At 41.9% G+C, this 25173-nt stretch overlaps 1 protein-coding gene across 1 annotated transcript in view; it reads right to left on the bottom strand.

The window, feature by feature from the left end:
* ANKRD55 (ankyrin repeat domain 55) overlaps positions 1-25173 on the bottom strand; it is a 457064-nt gene that overhangs the window by 26968 nt on the left and 404923 nt on the right. The window contains exons 7-8 of the mRNA XM_032628850.1: positions 25107-25167; positions 7308-7436 (exon numbers count right to left, since the gene is read on the bottom strand). Coding sequence (XP_032484741.1) covers positions 7308-7436; positions 25107-25167 — 190 coding nt within the window. The remainder of the gene's footprint in view (positions 1-7307; positions 7437-25106; positions 25168-25173) is intronic.

Genomic DNA, 25173 nt, shown 5'->3' with positions numbered 1-25173 from the left:
GACTCTTATTCATTTATTTATCTATTTTTGGCTGCGTTGGGTCTTCGTTGCTGCACCCATTGGGCTTTCTCTAGTTGCGGTGAGCGGGCTTCTCACTGCAGTGGAGCATGGGCTCTAGGCGTGCGGGCTTCAGTACTTGTGGCACGCGGGCTCAGTAGTTGTGGCTTGCAGGCTGTAGAGCTCAGGCTCAGGTAGTTGTGGCGCACGGGCTTAGTTGCTCTGTGTCAGGTGGGATCTTCCCGAACCAGGGCTCGAACCTGTGTCCCCTGCATTGGTAGGCGGATTCTTAACCACTGCGCCACCAGGGAAGTCCCGATTGTAGACTCTTTTTATTCTAGGTGATCTCCCAAGGAGTCTTAACGCAAGATTCAGGACTAGTTGTTTATTTGTTAACGTGTTGGCGGCATTAATTCTATGGTGGGTTCTTCAGGGAGGGAACTCCAATCTCCATCCTTCTCTTGGAGGTAGGGGTCTGTTTGTCGCATGACAGTGACTGTACAAAGCAGACGTAAGGGTTTGAGGTCACATGGCCCTTTTAAAGGGCTGGGTGGTTTTGTGCTATGAGAACACTGGCCCGTAAGTTCAGCTGGAGCCAGATGTGTTAGACTGGAATGGAGCTGGAGGGGAAGTTTTACTAGTTTGTATAGCGTGAACACTTGAGAGTTGAGGGTTTGGGGCTAACTAGAGGACAAAGGGGCCCAATATCCTGGCTTGGAGTCGGGACCATCTTCATGGTTAGCCCCTTTGGACCCAGGCTTTCTGCTTGGCCTGACTCCAGAGGCTGCTGTATCCCAAAGCCTGGGGCTGACTCTCCTGGAGAGCTAGTGGAAGTTAGAAATGGGGGGATGGGCAGTGAGGCACGGTGACCCTCAGTTGCTGAACTACTTCATTTCACAGGTGCTCTAATGACTAATATGGAAAAGCTCCCCATGAAACCTCCTTCCCTGCTGTGTTAGTGTGTAGACAGCGTCTAGCTTCTGCTTCTAGCTGTCTGGCAAGGTGACAGTCTCTAGGACATCTCTGCATTGCCCTTGCCACACCTATGACTGGAAATCTTTCTGCTGAAATGGAGTCTAGCAAAGAGTAACTCATAACAAATATTTGCTGAACAATGCATAAATAAATAAATAAAAACAAGCCTTACCAACTATGGGCAAAGCCAAACGAAATAGAATTTTACTCATCCTTTTCTTAGCTTCCCTTTCTTTTTCTCACTATCTCCCACCTTTCACTCTCTTTTCGCTTCTTTCCTCACTTGTGTTTACTCCTAGGTGAGTTCCTGTCTCTTCTCTGTCTACCTCATCCCCTTCTTCTCTGCAACCAAGCACTGGGGAGCTGACACATGCAGGCCACTTTAACTTAGGCTACCCTTCAAGACAGCTCAGTCTTTGCTCCCAGGGTAATGGGGTTGATTTCATAAATTTGACTTTCTCTTTGTTTACTCTGGGCTTATGTGGCTTTGTAGTTTTCCTCTTATCAAGCACTGGGAGTTGTGTGGCCTGAGTCTCTGTGGGCGTGGGGTGTGTTTGGGTAATGATAACCTCCCTGTGCACTAGTTTCACCACCTGTGAACTGAGGGGTTGGACTAAATGACTTGTGTGGTCCTTTCCAGTTCTAAGGCTCTTCCATCTATGAACCGGATCCCCTGGTCTATGACATTTGTAATTAGCCTTTGGCACTCTGAATATATTTAAAGTATACTTACAGGACTTTGATACAGTTCAAACAGTTGACCACAGATCTTGGCCACCACGGGAAGGAGGAGGATTCCATGCTGGACCAAATCAGTCTCAGGCACTGGGGTTGATGGTTATATTCAAGAGCTCCAAGGGTATGTGTATGTGTATAATTTCCTTAACCACATAACCACATACTGAATGAACAAACATGAAATAGTTTTATATTACTGCAGTTCTTTTCTTTCTAACCTCCCTTGAAAAATGCACTGAAAGAAAAGTACTGCTGAGGAAGATTCCAGATAAACACATTTTCTAGGTTTAGGAGGAAGGAGCTAGAGGTGAGATTTGAGGGGCAGTAGATACTTGCCCTTCTCACTGACCTGCCATCATATCTATCCTAGAATTCCTATCATTAGAAAAAACTCCTTGATACTAAGCCACATGGACTAAGGCACATGGACTTCCCTGGTGGTGCACTGGTTAAGGCAACTGCCAATGCAGGGGACACAGGTTTGATCCCTGGTCTGGGAAGATCCCACACGCGGCAGAACAACTAAGCCCATGAGCCACAACTACTGAGCCTGTGCTCTAGAGCCCGCGAGCCACAACTCCCGAGCCTGTGCACCACAACTACTGAAGCCCATGTGCCTAGATCCCGTGCTCTGCAGCAAGAGAAGTCACCACAACGAGAAGCCTGTGCACCGCAACGAAGAGTATCCCCCGCTTGCCACAACTAGAGAAAGCCCACACGCAGCAACAAAGACCTAATGCAGCCAAAAAAAAAAAAAAAAAAAAATAAGGTATTGCATTCCTAGAAGTTTTTGTTAAGCTGAAAATGGTATTTCACAAAAAGAATCCAATAAGCCACTATTCCCACTGGCTTGGGATGGATAAGCTTATTGAACTGAATTCAGTGAACACCTTTTTGGTGTTCACAAAGATTCACAAAGATCTGTTCTGGATCTTGAGACATCTGGATGAGTAAGGCACACTGCCCTTAAGCACATAGTCTAGAAGAGGAGACATAGGCACCCCACTGATTGTAACACCAGTAATAGAAGTAAGGAAGTGCTAGACGGAGGGAAAAATTCTGAAAGGGAGCTCAACAAAGAGGGTGAACTTAGTTGGGCCTTGAGAAATAAGGAAGAACAAGTATAAATTCTGCAGTTAGAAGGGATGATGCAGGGAGTGCAAGAAGAAAGAAGTATTTCACCAAAAGGGAAGCGCATGACCAGGAGGAAGACAGGATGAATCTTTACGATGTACTGAGGAGATTATTAACATTCTAGTATGGTTGGAGTAAAGCCTATATGGCTTGAAGAGGAAAGGGCAGGGAGTGGGGTGGGTTGCAGAGAGCTTGTTCATGGCAGTAAGTGCAAGTCACGGAGTTTGTTTTTTACCAGAAAATGGCACTTGGTGAAGGTTTTTGAGCCAAGAACCAGCAGTGACCATAATTGTTTTGTTGTAGTAACAGTTATGTTAGTACATTCCTTTGTGATTTGTAGAAAGAGCACTTGGTGCAATGTGAGAATAGATTGGAGAAGGAAAGGGCTGAAAGTAGGAATACAGATACTGAAACTGTTCAGGTGGGAGACAGGGGAAGCTTGATCTAAGGCACTGATGGTAGGTGTACTAAATTGTCTCCATTTGTTCTTCCCGGTTAACTCTCCATCTTTTTTAATCCTGCTTTTCATCCTTTAGCATGTATGAATTGCATCAAATGGGCCCCTTTGCCCTTTGGCTTCTGGTTGGGATCGGCCAGTGAGTGGTACTGACAGGAGATGGATGTAGGAGGAAAGAGTGATTGGGGCATTTATCCTCCAGTTCCCTCCCTGCTAGGCCACAGTTTGACTGTTCCATCAAAGTCTACAGTTTCCATCCTAGGCCCTTTCCTACAGCTACAGCTTTTGCTGTGTCTTAGTAACCACTGCCTCCCATGCCCTCCCAGATGCCCTAATGGCAACCTGCTGTTGTGTGTAAATAGCCTCTTTATGAATCTATGCTCAAATAATCCCATCTGAGTGGGTTGTTTCCTGCTGGGGCCAATTACAATACACCAATACACCAATTGGCCAATAACCAATTACACATGAAGGATGATAAGGAAGCAGTGTCCATGGGCCACATGATGGCCTTTGGCTTGGGCTACCGGGTGGATGGGAATGTGACGGGAAGGAGAGAGCATGGATTCAGTTTGAACATGCTGAGTTTGACGTGTCCATGGGAAATTATGGGAAGATGCCTGGTAGAGCTGGAAATGTGAGTTTAACGTTCAAGAGAGAGGTCAGAGCTGGATTTTGATCTGAGGAAATTCTGAGTAGAATGATAGTTGAAGCCTTAGGAACCGATGGGCTTTCTGAGGAAAGGAGAATGAGAAAAAGATTAATGACTAAATTTCTGCTGTGTTGAGGAGTGAGAGGAAGATGAGTCCGAGAGATACCTGTGTAGAGTCCTGATAAGCTAGTGTCATCACAGATAGGCAAGAACATGCCCCGAAGGGCTGAGATTCCATCAAGGGAGACTGGATGCAGATAGGGACAGAGTTCTGCTCAGTGTTAGCCCAGAGAGAGCCATGCAACCTGGTCTCCTGGGCAGATGGGGGAGGTGAACAAGGGCAATGGGCCCACAGGAGGGCACCACCAGCTACCAAGGGACCCAAGAAATGGGGGCTGAAGTGAAACTTAGTTTACTTTTTGGGCCCAATGTTTCAAATCTTTACTGCTTTGGTTGCCTGGATCAAATACAGAAGCTTTATTAGTTCAAAGTGCTATAGATTTAAATATGGTCTCATATAGTTGAAGAGAAAAGCAGGAAGTTCAGTGAAAGGAATTAATGACAATGGGAAATAGACTCATTTATGTGGAAAAACTTTATGAGGAACACAGTGCTGGCCCTGAGTTATAAATGAAGAAGAAGGCTAACGGTGGCAAGTATAATCCCGGTTGCAGCTGACATTTGGAATTACCCTCAGTCTTCTTCACAGAATAAAGGGCAGAACACACCACTTCTGAATTTTACTGCTAACCGCAGGGAGGGAGACGGTGTACAGTTCCTCCAGAGTGTGATTCTTAACCTTTTGGCAAGGGCGGGGGGTAGTTACAGATCCTCATTGAAGAAACTGAACACCTTCCTCAGAAAATTGTATGCTAACATCCTCACACATAAGAACATGCAATATTACATACAACTGTAGGGGTCCTAGAAGGAACCTGTCTTCTAAATCTTTCCCCCCACAATGCCAGATGCAGAATAGGTGCTCATGAAATTTTTTTTTCTCATGAAATATTTATTAAGCTATTGAGAATATAAATGTGTGAGGCATTATGCTTATTATACAAAATCATGGTCAAAACGTAAATATCTTAGGTAGGAGTAGCTAAGGTTTTAGAACCCATTAATACGAATTCATTTATCACAGTGGTTTTCAACCCCAGGTGGACATTACAATCTCCTGGAGGAAGGGAAAACTTTAAAAATTACTGACACCCAGGCTCCACCCCAGACAAACTGACTGAAAAACTAAGGGTGTGGGGCTTGGGTATCAGTATTGCCTAAAAGCTCTTCAGATGATTCTAATGTGCAGACAGGACTGAAATCAATGTAGCAGGTTAAAAGCTGTAACATTTAGTAGAGAGAAAGAATACAGTATGTAGATGAGGGTATGATAACTAAGCTTTCATGGAGGAAATTGGGAGCCATCATAAAAATGATAATCTATTCCAATTACAAAGAATATTACACATCACTGTCATGTGCATGGTCTCATTCATGCCCCAAAGATACACCTACAGTTAAGCCAAGCAGGTTTAGGTGACTCTTTCCAGAACAAAGCCAGGTCTGTTAATGCAAACTCAGATCTTCTGAGTTGAGCACATTTTTCTTTGGATTTTGCCAAGTTGCCTCTTGGAGGATCAAAACAAGGGTTCCCACCCATGAAGAGCCCAACTCAGAAGGGGTCTGGAGTGGGGTCTGGGAACCTGTTGTTTTACACGCACTGCTGATGATTCGACTGCAAAGCCATCTCCCAAGCAGCAGCTCTAAACTGGCTGTGGGAGAGGAAGGTGGAGCAGAGGAGGCATATCAGTCAGAATTACCCGGGGAGATTTTTCAAAATGCACACGCATGAGACCCATCCCAGATCTGTGAAATCAGAAAACAGGGGCGATGGGAGTGAATATACAGAAAATGCTTGATTCTGATACCACTCTCACCTTAGCTGAGAGCCAACACATGTGGGATACATCTTGGCTGCCCAGCCAGGCTGCCCTGGGGCCACTGCTCCAATGGTGACCCCTGACCAGCCAGAGGACTGGGCTCTGGGCAGGGACTGGCATGAGGGCAGCTGATTAGATACTGAAAGTATGGAGGAGCGTGCTAAGGGCAGGTGAGGATGACAAAAACATGCTTTGTTCACTTCACAGTTTTGCAGGGCTGGCCCTGCTACAGGGTAACTGAAGCCAAATTTGTAGGAACAAAAACAGACTAGTTTCCAAATCACTTCTGTTTTGCCCTTATCTCAGGCACACATGTCAACCCTGAAAGTGCCAGGTGCCCTTCTCTGCTGTGTGTGGCATGTGAAAACACCTGAGTGAAACCACCATCAGGGCGTGCAGAATCACAGGGATCCTGGCAGCAGTTCAGCAAGGGTGCCTTTATTGGGCTGATAGAAATAAACAGTGGGGATGCCTAGGTTAGGCATGAAAAGACAGAATGGGCTAGCAAGTTTGTTGAAAGGATGCATAGTATCGCTCTCCTCTCAAGGACAGAATAGGTAACTCTTAGTTAATCATTCCCTTTGAATGATTTCCTTAGAAGACACTTCAGTAAATGTTAGCTATGGTCACTCTTTCACCTTAGTCTCAGTTTTCCCCTCTTTGGGTTTTGTGGTTTTTTAAAATTTTTGGCTGCACTGCACCGCACAGCATGTGGAACCCCAGACCAGGGATCAAACCCATACCCGCCGCATTGGAAGGTGGAGTCTTAACCACTGGACCACCAGGAAGTCCCAGTTTTCCCCGCCTTGGACTGTAGATTTCTATTTCTCTGGTCATGTGTACTGATACAGACTCCCTTTTGGGATAGTGAGGTAGGGTTATGAGCCACGATTCTCACTGGTCAGAGTACCATTGTTCAGGGTCACCTCTGCTCCAGAGGATTTGGAAGGAAGAAGAGAGTCATGGTCCAAAGACTTTGAAGGGACTTTCCTAATAATTCTTTGAAGGGTTATCCTGGTACACTGTGAGCCAGCAGCAATCATTGAGATGGAGAAAGAGAGAGTGAGAGAGGTGTGTGTGTGTGTGTGTGTGTGTGTGTGTGTATGTGTGTGTGTAACAGCCGAGGTGGGTGATATTCTGTAACTCCTCCCCCTCTTTACCTTGGCAGGATTTCTTCTCAGCAACTGATGTACCCAAATCCTCCAAAGTGACAGGTTTGCTGTTGCTGCTTTGGATATGAATGAAGGGAAGAGGGCAGCATGTATCTTACTTGCTCTGTTGTACATATAAAGTCCACATCAGTGCTGGGACTGTACCTTTGAAAATTCCATCTTTCAGGTCTGACATACTCAGAATTGTTAACATTGCTTTACACCATTTATACTTGAGACAAGCTCACTGGCTAACTTCTCACCTGCACAGCCCAGTGGAGAGCCGTTTTAAAGTCTTTATCCACAAGGGTGGGGTCTGCCCCCTTCTTCAGCAGCATTTGGGTGTGTTGAGGCCGGTTGTGGAAAGTTGCCCAGTGGAGTGGTGTCATTCCCTACAAAACCACAATCAGAGGGACACAGATGAGCACAGGATATCAAGAAGGAAAACGGAGCACACTTTCTCCTCAGGCCTGAGGGCGTCACCAGATGTGCTGGTTGCCGCCTGTCAGTTCATTCGTTCCTTGAGCCATTCATTCAACAGATACTTATTGGGCTTCTACTTGGTGCCAGGCAAACAGGTGTTAAGGATACTACAGTGAATGAGATAAATAAGATCCTGTCCTCGTGGGAATTACACTGTGGTAGAGGAAGATAGATAATAAATAAATGCACACAAACAATCAAAAGGATTTTCCAGATTGTTGAATGCTACAAAGTGGTTGAGAGTTCGTGCCCCAGTCCGGGAAGATCCCACATGCTGTGGAGTGGCTGGACCCGTAAGCCTGTCTATTTTACTACGGTATCCCCAGGGACTGAACCAAGGCTAAATAAACAGCTGTTGAATGAATGAATGAAAGAATGAATGAATAGGGAGAGGAGGAGAAAGATGTGAGATGAGTTTGGAGAGAGGCAGGGCTGATCCTGGGAGCGTGGGATGGGGAATACCCTGCATAAGGCCTTTGGATTTTATTCTAAACTCAATAGAAAGACAGTGGGGGATTTTAAGCAGATGTTGACATGATCTGATTTACACTGTTTAGAAGAAATCACTCTGTGGCAGCTTGGAGAACAGATCTGGATGAGTCAATCTGGTGAATCCCACCTTCTTTCAGAGCTTAAGGTCACACACAATAGGCATCATTTAATAATAAGATAAGCTTTCCTGGGAAACATTTGCCAAAAAGAACCAGTATTATTTGGGAGTGTACTATGAAAAGATGGCCTCTTCTCCTTGACGATGGCTCTCAATAATATGAAATGTATCTAAAATGGTTCTAGATTAAGATGCCTGGTAAAGGGAGCAGAGGACGTAGGTAGCTTTCTCTTTTTGGAGCTGTCTCTGCAGGTAACATAAAGATAATGTCACCGCCTTGCCCTTCTCTGCTCATCCAAGATGAGCTGAGTGGAGAAGATGGGCCTCAGCCTAGCTAGGAGTGCAGAACTAATATTATTCCAGAATTAATATGTATTCATCTAGAGATCTTTATGAGTTCTTATGTATATCATCTCACTTAATCCTCCAAACAGCTTTTTGGATTTAGCATTGTGGTGAAGTCCACTATGTGCTCACCAAACTCTACTTCCTCTCCCTCCAGGGCACATAGTCAGTCTACACTCCCCAGCCTCCCAGCAGATACATGTAGCCACGAGACTGAGTCCTGAACATTGCAGTGTGGACAGAAAGGATGGAAGGATGGAAGCCCCTACCCCTCCAAGGTCTGTCTAGAAAACAAAACCTATGTTGTCTTTGACATATTTTCTTCTCCTCACCTGACAATGGAATGTGGAGGAGGACAAGGCTCAAGAATGTGCTGGAATCATGTGATTAATCAACTCAGGACCCTGAGGTGATTAATCAACTCAGGACCCTGACTGATGAGGGAGGACAGGGTCACCTCATCAACCAGCACTGGGCTATGAAGCAAGCAGGAATTAAGCTTTTATTATGTCAGGCCACTGAGATTTTGAATTGTTTGCTATAGCAGTTGGCCAACTCTGACAGGTGCCACTGTCCTTCCCATTTTGTGGAAGAGGAAGCTAAGCCCTAGGGAAGTTTACAAGTCTATGATCGAGCTGAATCTAGGGTGTGATGCTTGTGGGGCTGTGAGATTAGAATGTTAAACCCCCTTGACCAGTTCCATATTCTAAATCATTACATTATGGTCTGCTTTCAAATTTCACATAACACTGAGCCTCCAGATACTCTTAAGGATATTTCAAGAAATTGGTTCCATATGGAAAAGAATGCTGGTCTAAAAACAGTGGAATGTCTTGTTCTTATTCCAACAGCTGAATGTTACTTTGGGTTCAGAATAGCTCAAAGCATTTCAATGGGTCCTCTTCATTTTTTAATTTGACCCACTGGAATTAGACATCTGGACTCCAGGGAATCAGATTCTTTTTACTGTGCAAGGATTATTCCCAGTGCTGAGTCCCATGTGCTTCAGAATCATTGGCTTCCTTATGAAGTGCCGCCACCTGTATCCAGGGTTAAAGACATTGGAGACAATTTTGAAGTCACTGGGGTGTTAAGCTCCAAGAAGGCAGGGCCCTTGTCTGCCTGTCTGAATCCCTGGAGCCTAGAACAGTGCCAGGCACATTGCGGATGCTAAGCAAAGGCTTATTAAATGACTGAGTGACTTCTTACTGTTCTTGATTGAATTTTTTGCTTTTGCAAAATTTGGCTTTGCTTTCTAAAATCATTCAAAGAAGAAAGACAGAACATGACTTCTTTATAGAAAATGAACTTGTCTGATACGATCATTGTTACCAATTGTTCAATTGAAACTTGTTAGAATTCTTGATGAGCGCTCCAAATGAGGTAGATGGAAATCACTATATGCAGAGATATAGATTTAGCAATATGAGAATTCAGTGTGAAATTGTGACTTAAACTGTCATTATGTACTGGTAATCCTTGTCTCCTAAATATAGCTTCTAGGCTTTAAGAGTTATTCTCTTAAAACAACAACCACCCCTCCCCAACCCACTGCTAGAAAAAACAAAACAAAACAACCCTCCCCACCTCCTGCATGCTATGGTAAATGGTGGGGAGGGGCACTACCATTTTTCATATACCTACTTGGTGCCAAGAACTTTATTCACTTCACTGAATCTTTACAACAATCCTAAGAGATAGGTATTTTTAGACCCATTTTACAGGTGAGGAAACTGAAACATAGGTTAAATAGTGGATTGGCCAAAAAGTCCGTTCGGGCTACGGACAAACCCAAATGAACGTTTTGGCCAGCCCAATAACTTCCCTAAGGCCACTGACTGGGTACAAGGCAAAGGTGGGATTCAAATCCAGGTCTCTCCAACTCTGGAGGAAAATGCTCGTTCCACACATCAAGCTAGTAGACTTTCAATTTTGGAAATGAGCTCGGCTGCTGGACAGTTTTTTTCCTTGTGATTTTAGCTAGATTCGGGGTCTTCTCACTGTCTAGAATGGTGATTCTCAGTAGCATCAGGGCTGCCACCCTTTACTATTACTTGTTTCGTTTGGCATCACCTCTAGTTTTCTTCTAAAAGTGCAGCTGGCAAATATTTATTTTTGTAAGGTATTGAAATATATATATTCTCCCCCCACTCCTCCCCTACCCTGCAATTTGGAATCAGTGTTATAATAACTGTTGATCCTCTGAGTGGCCCCAAATCAAGACTTGAAACACTCCTTTACTTCTCTAAATAATAATATGTTATATAATATACATTTGTATATTTATATTACAATATAAACAGGTTTCAAACATTCACTCAAGTCAAGGGAAACTTCCTGTTGCTATTTTTTTCAATTGGGCTAATGAGAAATACAAATACATCCTCTTAGTAATATGAAAACCAAAACTTTTAGAATCAGCTCAAGTACAGCCCTTTGTATTGCACAACACACTTTGTTTAGGAACTTTTTCCTACAACTGCCTCCTCCTTCCTTCAGCTTCTATTAACACAGCTAACACATCTTAGTTGTGTTATGTTAGGACTCTGGTGGCCATTTAAGGGTCAGACTTCAGGCTTGGCAATTGGCATTTGCACTGAGCTGTGATAGGGACCAAGATTAGCTGTGATGCACTTAAAGGCAGAGGCTGTGGCTCATTCACTGTGATATGCCCAAGTACACATTAGGTGTTCAAGAAGTGTTCATAGAAGAATTAATTAGTGAATTGCAGGTTATCCAGGCTTCCTTGAATTCATGGGGAGTATAAGATACTAGAGTCTGTCGAACGCAAGCCAGCCACCTGCGGCCAAACTGTGAGGCTCCTCATTGAGTCACTGAGGACTCAACTGGGCCTTCAAAGAATCTAAGGGCTGAAAATCTAGGAGCTACCTGAGGATATATTACAACAAACACCCAGATGACTCTTGTAACAGCAGAATTCCACTTTCTTGAAAAAGAAGGAGTATTGGCTCAAACAGTGAAGAGTAACTTACATTCATTTAAGAACACAGCTCTCTAGAATGTTTTGGAGGGAAATGTTAAGTTTTGGTTGACTTAGGCTCCATCTCGAGATAGCTGATAGGACTGTGTGTGGTGATTGCTGGGTGCATAGCGGGGCTGTTTTGGAACACACTCTTGTACAGATGAGTAATACTGTGCCTTGAGCCTGTGCCACCAACATTTCAGTTAAGGGCTTTCAAGTCCTATTAGCTTCTCAGAACTTTTTTCTTTTTTTCCAAAACCACTGTAACTTTTATGTTTTATGAAGCAGAAATCTGATGAAGTGCTTAGCAGTTTTCATGTTTCAGAACTGCACTTTTAGACCAGCTCTTGCAGATGCTGAAAGACACAGAGAGAGAATGTGTGATGTGGCTAGGTGCTTGGTTCACCCCTCGCCTTGGTGCACTGGGAGCAGAATTTTAGCAGGTGTTTGAAAGATCAGCAAAACAATTCTAGATCATCTGAAAGATCTAGAATTTCACAGAAGTCCAGTTTGGCTCTGTTTGACATTTTAATATCCACACATTATTAATGTTGTGATTACCTCTCACAGAAGTTATAGGTCTTCTGTGTACAAAAGATTGGAATAAACGATGTACTTTAAAATATTCTAAAAAAACCTAGATCGTTAGCAGTGCTGTAATGAAAGCCATTTTCTTCAAATTTATTTGGGAAAAAACTTACAATTACAGATCACAAAGATTAGTAGTGCATTAGCAAAAAAAGCTTGCATATTAACATTGCAAATTTGTTCTTTAAAATAGTTTGATATCTGTTATTCAGTATAATTTTTTTAAATTCTATATATTTTATTTTATGTAATTTGAAACATTTTTCTGAGAAGGGATCCATAGGCTTCCCCAACATACCAGATGTGTCCATGTCATGAAAATGGACAAGGACCCCTGCCCTAGAATCTACAGTACATTTTTGAAGATCTAGAAAAATATAAAATTTTAATTTTTTGAGAGGAGATTTTGAAAATAACTAAAAGTCACCTGGAGTCAAGCCTGGTAAATAAAATGGGTCACTGAGTTGGGTCAACAAAACAAAGAGAGAAAAGACCAATAAAATAAAATTATATGACTTTTTCTTGAATTTAATAATGTATTTATCTAAACATGTATTTTTGGGGGGACTCTACTAGGTGCAAGTTACTGAACTAGATTCTAGGGACACAGATAAAAAATACTGACCCTAGAAAATTATGGGGAAAGGAGGGTTGGGGGAGAAAGGGAAGTGAGGGCTTCTAAGTAGTAGTGACTCTACTCCATTTGTTAAGGTGTTCATTTTTAGGATAAAAATTCTCGTTCATTAAAATTTTTTTGCTTTATTATTTTACCTTTTGCCAACTGTAAAATAAAAAGATTTCTAGGGTCCGGGACTATTTCTACTGATTTTGCCTTTATAGTGCACAGTCTCTGCTTATGCTTGTATCTTAGGAATGTTGTAAGTGGATTTTAGTGCTAAGAACTATATCCAAAGATTCACATCTGGTTTTGCAACTTGGATTTATTTTCTGAGAGTGCTGTTGTAATGGAAGTTTGGATTGTCAAGCCACTCACAAAAATCTACTTATATCAGAATGTGCATTTAATATAGGATCAACAATCTATCCTAAATACCATGCATAACAGTGCTTTTCTGGATAAATGCATTCAAAGTTCTAACCCAGATGCCAACATTTCATAGCCACTCTTGATGGGGTGCTCTTCGTGTCAAAGCTAAAATGAAAGCAGGAGAGGTTAGGTTCCAGGAATTTAGCAACTTAACTCTCTGTAGCTGCAACAGACAAGCCTCTCGCTTTGTCAGTGATTCCCCTGAGGTCCAGAAGAACAAAGGCACAAAGGACAATCTGACCCATCTGACCCATCTTGCCTTTCCCACAGTGTTAAACTTTACAGTGTGAATAGCTTCTAAATAAGTCACTTTATAACTAAGCAGTGTGGTTAATGAAACAGGAAAAACAAACATCACTGAAATGAGAACAAAGAGTTCAGAAATGGAACCATATATTTTAAAAAATCTTGTAACAAAGTAAAAGAAAATTTAGCATAGCATAGTTATGTCCCTAGGGGTAGGGAAGGCCTTCTTTAAAAAGATACCAAAAGCAAAAGCAACAATGGACAAGAATGATCATTTTGATTATATCATATTTAAAATTTTCTGTACATGAAAAGACATCATGAACAGTTCTAAAATAAGGAACAGACTATGAAAAAATATTTGCAATTCAACAGCAAAGGATTAATGCTCAGAATATAAAATAAACTCCTATGAATCTGTAAGAAAATTACAAGTAACACAACAGATGAATGGACAAAGGATCTAAACAGGCAAGTCACAGGAGATCTAAAAATGACCACTGCACCTACGAAATTATGCTCGATCTCACTAGCTATAAGGGAAATGCAAATTAAAACAATAACAAGAAAATCCAGCAATAGGAAAACAGTGATAAACACCTTTTTACACTATGGGTGGAGCTATAAATTGATGCAGTCGTTTTGAAGAACCACCAGGCATGCATATTAAAAATAAAAATAGGGAACCATCACGCAATGTTGGTGGGAATGTAAACTGGTGCAACTACTGTGGAAAACAGTATGGAGGTCCCTTAAAAAACTAAAAATAGAACTACCATATGATCCAGCAGTTCCATTCCTGGGTATATATCCATAAAAAATACTTATTTGAAATGACACATGCACCCCAATGTTCATAGTAGCACTATTTACAACAGCCAAGACATGGAAGCTACCCAAGTTCCCATCAATAGATGATTGGATTAAGATGATGTGGTGTGTGTATATATATATACACACACACACAATGGAATATTACTCAGCCATAAAAAGAATGAAACATTGCCATTTGCAGCAATGTGGATGAACCTACAGAACACTATACTTAGTGAAATAAGTCAGACAGAGAAAGACAAATACTATGTGATATCACTTATATGTGGAATCTAAAAAATAATGGAAAAGAATGTATATACAAAACAGAAACAGACTCACAGATATAGAAAACAAATTTTCGGTTACCAGTGGGTGGGGGGAGAGGGACAAATCAGGGGTACAGGATTAACAGATACAAACTACTATATATAAAATAGATACGCAGGAGAGAGGGAGAAGATGGCGGAAGAGTAAGATGCGGAGATCACCTTCCTCCCCACAGATACACCAGAAATACATCTACATGTGGAACAACTCCTATAGAACACCTACTGAACGCTGGCAGAAGACCTCAGACCTCCCAAAAGGCAAGAAACTGCCCACGTACCTGGGTAGGGCAAAAGAAAAAAGAATAAACAGAGACAAAAGGATAGGGATGGGACCTGTACCAGAGGGAGGGAGCTGTGAAGGAGGAAAGGTTTCCACACACTACGAAGCCCCTTCGCGGGCAGAGCATGTGGGTGGCGGAGGGGGGAAGCTTCGGAGCCGCAGAAGAGAGCACAGCAATAGAGGTGCGGAGGGCAAAGTGGAGAGATTCCCGCACAGAGGATCGGTGCCGACTGGCACGCAGCAGCCCGAGAGGCTTGTCTGCTCACCCGCCGGGGTGGGCGGGGGCTGGGAGCTGAGGCTCAGGCTTCGGTTGGAGCGCAGGGAGAGGACTGGGGTTGGCGCTGTGAACACAGCCTGCAGGGGGTTAGTGCACCACAGCTAGCCGGGAGGGAGTCCGGGGAAAAGTCTGGACCTGCCAAAGAGGCAAAAGACTTTTTCTTCCCTCTTTGTTTCCTGGTGCGCGAGGAGAGGGGATTAAGAGCACTGCTTAAAGGAGCTCCAGAGATGGGCGCAAGCTGCGGCTACCAGCGCGGACCCCAGAGACGGGCATGAGACGCTGCCGCCACCAAGAAGCCTGTGTGAGAGCACAGGTCACTATCCACACCTCCCTTCCGGGGAGCCTGTGCAGCCCACCACTGCCAGGGTCCTGGGATCCAGGGACAACTTCCCCGGGAGAACGCACGGCGCCCCTCAGGCTGGTGCAACATCACACCAACCTCTGCCGCCTCAGGCTCGCCCCGAACTCCGTACCCCCTCCCTCCCCCGGCCTGAGTGAGCCAGAGCCCCCGAGTCAGCTGCTCCTTTAACCCCGTCCTGTCTGAGCGGAGAACAGACGCCCTCCGGTGACCTACACGCAGAGGCAGGGCCAAATCCAAAGCTGAGCCCCAGGAACTGTGCGAACAAAGGAGAGAAAGGGAAATCTCTCCCAGCAGCCTCAGAAACAGTGGATTAAAGCTCCACTATCAACTTGATGTACCCTGCATCTGTGGAATACCTGAATAGGCAATGAATCATCCCAAATTGAGGAGGTGGACTTTGGGAGCAAAGATATATTATTTTTTCCCCTTTTTCTCTTTTTGTGACTGTGTATGTGTATGCTTCTGTATGAGATTTTGTCTGTATAGCTTTGCTTTCACCATTTGTCCTAGGGCTCTATCAGTCCGTTTTTTTTTTTTTTTTTTAACTTAAAAACTTTTGTTTCGTAATAATTATTTTTTATTTTAATAACTGTATTTTATTTTATCTTACTCTATTTTATTTTATCCTTTCTTTCTTACTTTCTTTCTCTCTTTCTCTCTCTCTCTTTCTTTCTTTCTTTTTTCTTTCATTCTTTCTTTCTACTTTTTCTCCCTTTTATTCTGAGCCGTGTGGATGAAAGGCTCTTGGTGCTGCAGCCAGGAGTCAGTGCTGTGCCTCTGAGGTGGGAGAGCCACCTTCAGGACACTGGTCCACAAGAGACCTCCCAGCTCCACGTAATATCAAATGGCGAAAATCTCCCAGAGATCTCCATCTCAACACGAGAACCCAGCTTCACTCAACGACCAGCAAGCTACAGTGCTGGACACCCTAGGCCAAACAACTAGCAAGCCAGGAACACAACATCACCCATTAGCAGAGAGGCTGCCTAAAATCATAATAAGTCCACAGACACCCCAAAATACACCACCAGACGTGGACCTGCCCACCAGAGAGACAAGATCCAGCCTCATCCACCAGAACACAGGCACTAGTCCCCTCCACCAGGAAGCCTACACAACCCACTGAAACAACTTTAGCCACTGGGGACAGACACCAAAAACAACGGGAACTACAAACCTGCAGCCTGCAAAAAGGAGACCCCAAACACAGTAAGATAAGCAAAATGAGAAGACAGAAAAACACACAGCAGATGAAGGAGCAGGATAAAAACCCACCAGACCTAACAAATGAAGAGGAAATAGGCAGTCTACCTGAAAAAGAATTCAGAATAATGATAGTAAAGATGATCCAATATCTTGGAAATAGAATAGACAAAATCCAAGAAACATTTAACAAGGACCTAGAAGAACTAAAGATGAAACAAGCAACGATGAACAACACAATAAATGAAATTAAAAATACTCTAGATGGGATCAATAGCAGAATAACTAAGGCAGAAGAATGGATAAGTGACCTGGAAGATAAAATAATGGAAATAACTACTGCAGAGCAGAATAAAGAAAAAAGAATGAAAAGAACTGAGGACAGTCTCAGAGACCTCTGGGACAACATTAAACACACCAACATTCGAATTATAGGGGTTCCAGAAGAAGAAAAGAAAAAGAAAGGGACTGAGAAAATATTTAAAGAGATTATAGTTGAAAACTTCCCTAATATGGGAAAGGAAATAGTTAATCAGGTCCAGGAAGCACAGAGAGTCCCATACAGGATAAATACAAGGAGAAATACGCCAAGACACATATTAATCAAACTGTCAAAAATTAAATACAAAGAAAACATATTAAAAGCAGCAAGGGAAAAACAACAAATAACACACAAGGGAATCCCCATAAGGTTAACAGCTGATATTTCAGCAGAAACTCTGCAAGCCAGAAGGGAGTGGCAGGACATATTTAAAGTGATGAAGGAGAAAAACCTACAACCAAGATTACTCTACCCAGCAAGGATCTCATTCAGATTTAATGGAGAAATTAAAACCTTTACAGACAAGCAAAAGCTGAGAGAGTTCAGCACCACCAAACCAGGTTTACAACAAATGCTAAAGGAACTTCTCTAGGCAAGAAACACAAGAGAAGGAAAAGACTTACAATAACAAACTTAAAACAATTAAGAAAATGGGAATAGGAAAATACATATCGATAATTACCTTAAATGTAAATGGATTAAATGCTCCCACCAAAAGACACAGACTGGCTGAATGGATACAAAAACAAGACCCATATATATGCTGTCTACAAGAGACCCACTTCAGACCTAGGGACACATACAGACTGAAAGTAAGGGGATGGAAAAAGATATTCCATGCAAATGGAAACCAAAAGAAAGCTGGAGTAGCAATTCTCATATCAGACAAAATAGACTTTAAAATAAAGACTATTAGAAGGGACAAAGAAGGACGCTACATAATGATCAAGGGATCAATCCAAGAAGAAGATATAACAATTGTAAATATTTATGCACCCAACATAGGAGCACCTCAATACATAAGGCAAATACTAACAGCCATAAAAGGGGAAATCGACAGTAACATATTCATAGTAGGGGACTTTAACACCCCACTTTCACCAATGGACAGATCATCCAAAATGAAACTAAATAAGGAAACACAAGCTTTAAATGATACATTAAACAAGATGGACTTAATTGATATTTATAGGACATTCCATCCAAAAACAACAGAACACACATTTTTCTCATGTGCTCATGGAACATTCTCCAGGATAGATCATATCTTGGGTTACAAATCAAGCCTTGGTAAATTTAAGAAAATTGAAACTGTATCAACTATCTTTTCCGACCACAACGCTATGAGACTAGATATCAATTACAGGAAAATATCTGTAAAAAATACAAACACATGGAGGCTAAACAATACACTACTTAAAAACGAAGTGATCACTGAAGAAATCAAAGAGGAAATCAAAAAATACCTAGAAACAAATGACAATAGAGACATGATGACCCAAAACCTATGGGATGCAGCAAAAGCAGTTCTAAGAGGGAAGTTTATAGCAATACAATCCTACCTTAAGAAACAGGAAACATCTCGAATAAACAACCTAACCTTGCACCTAAAGCAATTAGAGAAAGAAGAACAAAAAAAACCCAAAGTTAGCAGAAGGAAAGAAATCATAAAGATCAGATCAGAAATAAATGAAGGAAACGATAGCAAAGATCAATAAAACTAAAAGCTGGTTCTTTGGGAAGATAAACAAAACTGATAAACCATTAGCCAGACTCATCAAGAAAGAAAGGGAGAAGACTCAAATCAATAGAATTAGAAATGAAAAAGGAGAAGTAACAACTGACACTGCAGAAATACAAAAGATCATGAGAGATTACTACAAGCAATACTATGCCAATAAAATGGGCAACCTGGAAGAAATGGACAAATTCTTAGAAATGCACAACCTGCCATGACTGAATCAGGAAGAAATAGAAAATATGAACAGACCAATCACAAGCACTGAAATTGAAACTGTGATTAAAAATCTTCCAACAAACAAAAGCCCAGGACCAGATGGCTTCACAGGTGAATTCTATTAAACATTTAGAGAAGAGCTAACACCTATCCTTCTCAAAGTCTTCCAAAATACAGCAGAGGGAGGAACATTCCCAAACTCATTCTACGAGCCACCCTGATACCAAAACCAGACAAGGATGTCACAAAGAAAGAAAACTACAGGCCAATATCACTGATGAACATAGATGTAACAATCCTCAACAAAATACTAGCAAACAGAATCCAACAGCACATTAAAAGGATCACACACCATGATCCAGTGGGGTTTATTCCAGGAATGCAATGATTCTTCAATATACGCAAATCAATCAACGTGATACACCATATTAACAAATTGAAGGAGAAAAACCATATGATCATCTCAATAGATGCAGAGAAAGCTTTTGACAAAATTCAACACCCATTTATGATAAAAAGCCTGCAGAAAGTAGGAATAGAGGGAACTTTCCTCAAAATAATAAAGGCCATATATGACAAACCCACAGCCAACATCGTCCCCAACGGTTACAAACTGAAAGCATTTCCACTAAGATCAGGAACAAGACAAGTTTGCCCACTCTCACCACTATTATTCAACACAGTTTTGGAAGTTTTAGCCACAGCAATCAGAGAAGAAAAGGAAATAAAAGGAATCCAAATCGGAAAAGAAGAAGTAAAGCTGTCACTGTTTGCAGATGACATGATACTATACATAGAGAATCCTGAAGATGCTACCAGAAAACTACTAGAGTTAATCAATGAATTTGGTAAAGTAGCAGGGTACAAAATTAATGCACAGAAGTCTGTGGCATTCCTATACACTAATGATGAAAAATCTGAAAGAGAAATTAAGAAAACACTCCCATTTACCATTGCAACAAAAAGAATAAAATATCTAGGAATAAACCTACCTAAGGAGACAAAAGACCTCTTTGCAGAAAATTATAAGACACTGATGAAAGAAATTAAAGATGATACAAATCGATGGAGAGATATATCATGTTCTTGGATTGGAAGAATCAACATTGTGAAAATGACTCTACTACCCAAAGCAATCTACAGATTCAATGCGATCCCTATCAAACTACCACTGGCATTTTTCACAGAACTAGAACAAAAAATTTCACAATTTGTATGGAAAAACAAAAGACCCCGAATAGCCAAAGCAATCTTGAGAACGAAAAATGGAGCTGGAGGAATCAGGCTCCCTGACTTTAGACTATACTACAAAGCTACAGTAATCAAGACAGTATGGTATTGGCACAAAAACAGCAATGTAGATCAATGGAACAGGATAGAAAGCCCAGAGAAACACCCACGCACATATGGTCACCTTATCTTTGATAAAGGTGGTAGGAATGAACAGTGGAGAAAGGACAGCCTCTTCAATAAGTGGTGCTGGGAAAACTGGACAGGTACATGTAAAAGTATGAGATTAGAACACTCCCTAACACCATACACAAAAATAAGCTCAAAATGGATTAAAGACCTAAATGTAAGGCCAGAAACTATCAAACTCTTAGAGGAAAACATAGACATAAATCACAGCAAGATCCTTTTTGAGCCATCTCCTAGAGAAATGGAAATAAAAACAAAAATAAACAAATGAGACCTAATGAAACTTCAAAGCTTTTGCATAGCAAAGGAAACCATAAAGAAGACCAAAAGACAACCCTCAGAATGGGAGAAAATATTTGTAAATGAAGCAAATGACAAAGGATTAACCTCCTAAATTTACAAGCAGCTCAATATCAAAAAATCAAACAACCCAATCTAAAAATGGGCAGAAGACCTAAATAGACATTTCTCCAAAGAAGATATACAGATTGCCAACAAACACATGAAAGAATGCTCAACATCATTAATCATTAGAGAAATGCAAATCAAAACTACAATGAGGTATCATCTCACACCGGTCAGAATGGCCATCATCAAAAAGTCTAGAAACAATAAATGCTGGAGAGGGTGTGGAGAAAAGGGAACACTCTTGCACTGCTGGTGGGAATGTGAATTGGTACAGCCACTATGGAGAACAGTATGGAGGTTCCTTAAAGAACTACAAATAGAACTACCACGTGACGCAGCAATCCCACTACTGGGCATATACCCTGAGAAAACCATAATTCAAACAGTGTCATGTACCAAAATGTTCATTTCAGCTCTATTTACAATAGCCAGGAGATGGAAACAACCTAAGTGTTCATCATCGGATGAATGGATAAAGATGTGGCACATATATACAATGGAATATTGTATATAAAAAGAAATAAAAAGAAACGAAATTATTTGTAGTGAGGTGGATGGACCTAGAGTCTGTCATACAGAGTGAAGTAAGTCAGAAAGAGAAAGACAAATACCGTATGCTAACACATATATATGGAATCTAAGGGAAAAAAATGTCACGAAGAACCTAGGGGTAAGACGGGAATAAAGACACAGACCTACTAGAGAATGGACTTGAGGATATGGGGAGGGGGAAGGGTAAGCTGTGACAAAGTGAGAGAGTGGCATGGACATATAGACACTACCAAATGTAAGATAGCTAGTGGGAAGCAGCCGCATGGCACAAGGAGATCAGCTCGGTGCTTTGTGACCACCTGGAGGGGTGGGATAGGCAGGGTGGGAGGGAGGGAGACGCAAGAGGGAAGAGATATGGGAACATATGTATATGTATAAGTGATTCACTTTGTTATAAAGCAGAAACTAACACACCATTAAAGTAATTATACTCCAATAAAGATGTAAAAAAAAATAGATACACAACAAGGATGTACTACATAGCGTAGGGGATTATACTGTTGTAGTAACCTATAATGGAATATAATCTGCAAAAGTACTGAATCACTATGCTATATACCCGAAACTAACACAATATGGTTAATCAACTATACTTCAATTAAAAAAAATAGAACCCCTCCCACACACACAAATGTACACTCTCTACTGCCCAACAATTTTTCTTCTAGAGAAATGTTCATATAAAATACTCAAGGAGGCTTATACAAACACCCTTCAGAGTAGTGTTTGTGACAGTGAAACATTGGAGACAACCTAAATATTGATATGGGCACAGAAAATATAAGGACGTATTTTCATAGTGTGAATCATGAAGCCATTAAAAGGAACGAGCCAGATTTATATGCATCAACATATCCAAGAGACTCTGAGACATACTCTTGAGTGAAAATCAAAGTTGCAGAACAACATATAACATGAGATATCTTTCATGTTATACTCCATAGTGCCTATGTGTCTCTATATATATACACACATAGTGTAAAAAGACAAAAGACTGGGAAAGAGACACATCAAATAGCAATTGGGGGCTAAGGTGGTGGGGTGGAAGTGATCATGGACTTCTAGTATTACTTGTAATATTTAAAAATTTAAAGAAGCAAATGTGTTCATGTATTGCTTATACAAGTAAAAACTAACAACACAAAAAATGTTTTAAGTCACTGAGCTCAGATTCGGACAGCCTCTAGAGTGATATTCATCTCTCTGATATAAGGTGGCAGATATGGTTTTTTTATGTAAGCAGTTAGAGGATGGCTTCAGAAACAAATTTTTTCCTTCCTCTCTCCCTCTCTCCATTCTTTAGTTTCAGTTAACAACCTAATATGTCTCTTAATGAAGTTAGATTTCTATTAATTGATCATTTAACCTTTAACCATTACTGTAATAAGCTTGGGAGTCCTTCAGTTATTGGAAAATAATTTTATTCACACTATGTAGGGGTTGTGTCTTGCTCTTTCCTCTTGTCGTTAGGAAACCATAATGTTCTGCCAGGGATCGCTTACCTTTTCCCTGATTTCTTTTGCCTTTGCTGTTTTTTGCTTCCTGTTATTTAGCAGCTGTAGAGTGTGTGTGTGCTTTAACTGTTACCCCCTCATATATGATGGAGACTACATTGTGCTTGGAAGTCACTGGAAAAGTGATTGTGGGAGGGGCGGGGTTCAGTAAGCGACTGCTTATTCAGAACACTAGAAGCCAAATGCAGGAACTCCTCCAAGGTAACAAATGACAAAGCCTGGGCCGTGTTCTTTCCATTTCAGAACTGTCCTTTGTCCAATGGCAAAGAGCAAATTAGCCCTTGCAAATTTATGTGGATTGGCTCACACCAGCAATATATATGTTAATGAAACACACAGGGAAGACTTAGTAGTTGGCTTCAGATGGACTTCAAACATGCTGTGACATGATGTGAAGAGGAAGCTGCGACATTAGGGGGAAGTGTCCTTTTTGAAGCTCCTGCTCAAAAATGCCAACAGGTCAGAATGCTGGTGTAAGAGCAGGAGGAATGTTCTCTGAGAGGTTGCTTTGCATGAGAAGGAGCTAGAGACTTTTCCAATATTTACCACATATTATCTGAGAAGTGTTACAATTACCACCATTAGAAAGATTTTTGTCTACATTCATTGTCTCCACCAGCCAAGGGCCTCCCAGGGTGGGAAAAAATAGGGAACTGTCACTTTGCTAGGGGATGTTCAGCTCCACTGAGGAGGGGACAGAGTTGGATGTCTGTAAGAAGAATTTAGCTTTAGGGTGTGAATAACTGAATTTGCCCCCTTTCTAATAAGCCCCAGTTAGTGGAGGGAGTGAAGGTAGGAGTTGGAGGTGGAAGAAGTGGTTGGCAAGTTGCCCAAAATCTAGAAGTTCTTGATCAGCTGACATAAACTGCAAGCCCCCAAGCTCCCTGATTTCACACCATGGGCAGAGTGATCAGAGTGTACTTGCTGGTTCTCTGGTTCTCATTTTTAAAGCAGAAGTTTAAAACAGTGCAATATTCTCTCATCTGAGGTTTTGCTTTAAACCACTGAAGACATGGGTGGGTGAAAGCAGCATGTACCCACTGAGTCAGGGAGGTGCCCAACCTCAGACCCAGGCTGTGATGTAGGGGCTTTTTGGTGTGGTCATCACTGCCAAGCCCGTTGGAAGGAGGCCTTTGTTCAGAAGGCTCAAGAAAGATGGGGAGCCCAGCCCAAGAGAAATATGGGGTAGGGGGCCCGCCCCTGTTAGAGGGCTTCCTCCCATCCTGTTGTCTATGGCCAGGTCGTCTTGAAAACAGTTACTTGGCATCTGGAGGCATATGCACTTTCAGTGCTATCAGACTTTCTTAAAGTTATCAGACATTCTTAGTGCAGTCAAACCAAGCTTCCTTTAAAAAAAAATCCCTTTAAAAATCAGGTATTTAAATCAGTTTTAAGAAACTATTAAAGAAATCAGGCTGGCTAATAAAAATCAGACCTGGTTTTTAGAAGAGTTAAGTAGATAAAAGACCCTCAACTGCTTTGGGGCAGCTCTGCCTGGTCTGACCCCCCCTCCCTCAGGAACTTAGTTGGGAGTGCCGTGCTGTCTTGTTGGAAGCCTTGTACAGGATTGCCTTGCAACGTAAAGCAAACAGCAGTTGTGATCGTTGGCATTAATAATGTGGCTTCTGGGCTTCCCTGGTGGCGCAGTGGTTGAGAATCTGCCTGCTAATGCAGGGGACACGGGTTCGAGCCCTGGTCTGGGAGGATCCCACATGCCACGGAGCAACCGGGCCTGTGAGCCACAACTACTGAGCCTGCGTGTCTGGAGCCTGTGCTCCGCAACAAGAGAGGCCGTGATAGTGAGAGGCCCGCGCACGGCGATGAAGAGTGGCCCCCACTTGCCACAACTAGAGAAAGCCCTTACACAGAAACTAAGACCCAACACAGCAAAAATAAATTAAAAAAAAAATAATAATGTGGCTTCTGGAGCAGGGAGCCTAGAATTATAATCTATCTGTCATCTTTCACTCAAAGAGAGAGTGTCGGCAGCCATCGAAGTTTCTGGTACTTGAGAAGACAGGAAAGAGCAATATTTATTTCTCAATGTCCAAAGGGAAATTATAAAATTTCAGTGGTATGATAAATGCTTAAATACTTAATGCAATAAATCCTTCCCTATTAAAAGCTACCCACACCCACAGAGGGATAAATTTCTTCCTGAATTAACAGCGGAGACACAGCCTTCCCTCTCAGGGTAGGAACACAGAACTGCTCCACCCCCTCCTTGCACCTTTAAGAGAGGAAGCACTGTGGTTCAGAAAGGCCCTTATTCCCACCCTAACATGCACAATGCCAACTGTTCCTTGAGAGGGCAGGCTCACCTCACTGTCCTGCTGATTAATCTCGTTGAGGCTTGACTGTTGTAGCAGGACTGTTAGGAGCCTGTAA

This window comes from Phocoena sinus, chromosome 3 (genome assembly GCF_008692025.1).
Source record: "Phocoena sinus isolate mPhoSin1 chromosome 3, mPhoSin1.pri, whole genome shotgun sequence".
Classification (NCBI taxonomy): domain Eukaryota; kingdom Metazoa; phylum Chordata; class Mammalia; order Artiodactyla; family Phocoenidae; genus Phocoena; species Phocoena sinus.
This window is presented reverse-complemented; position numbering and strand designations above follow the sequence as displayed.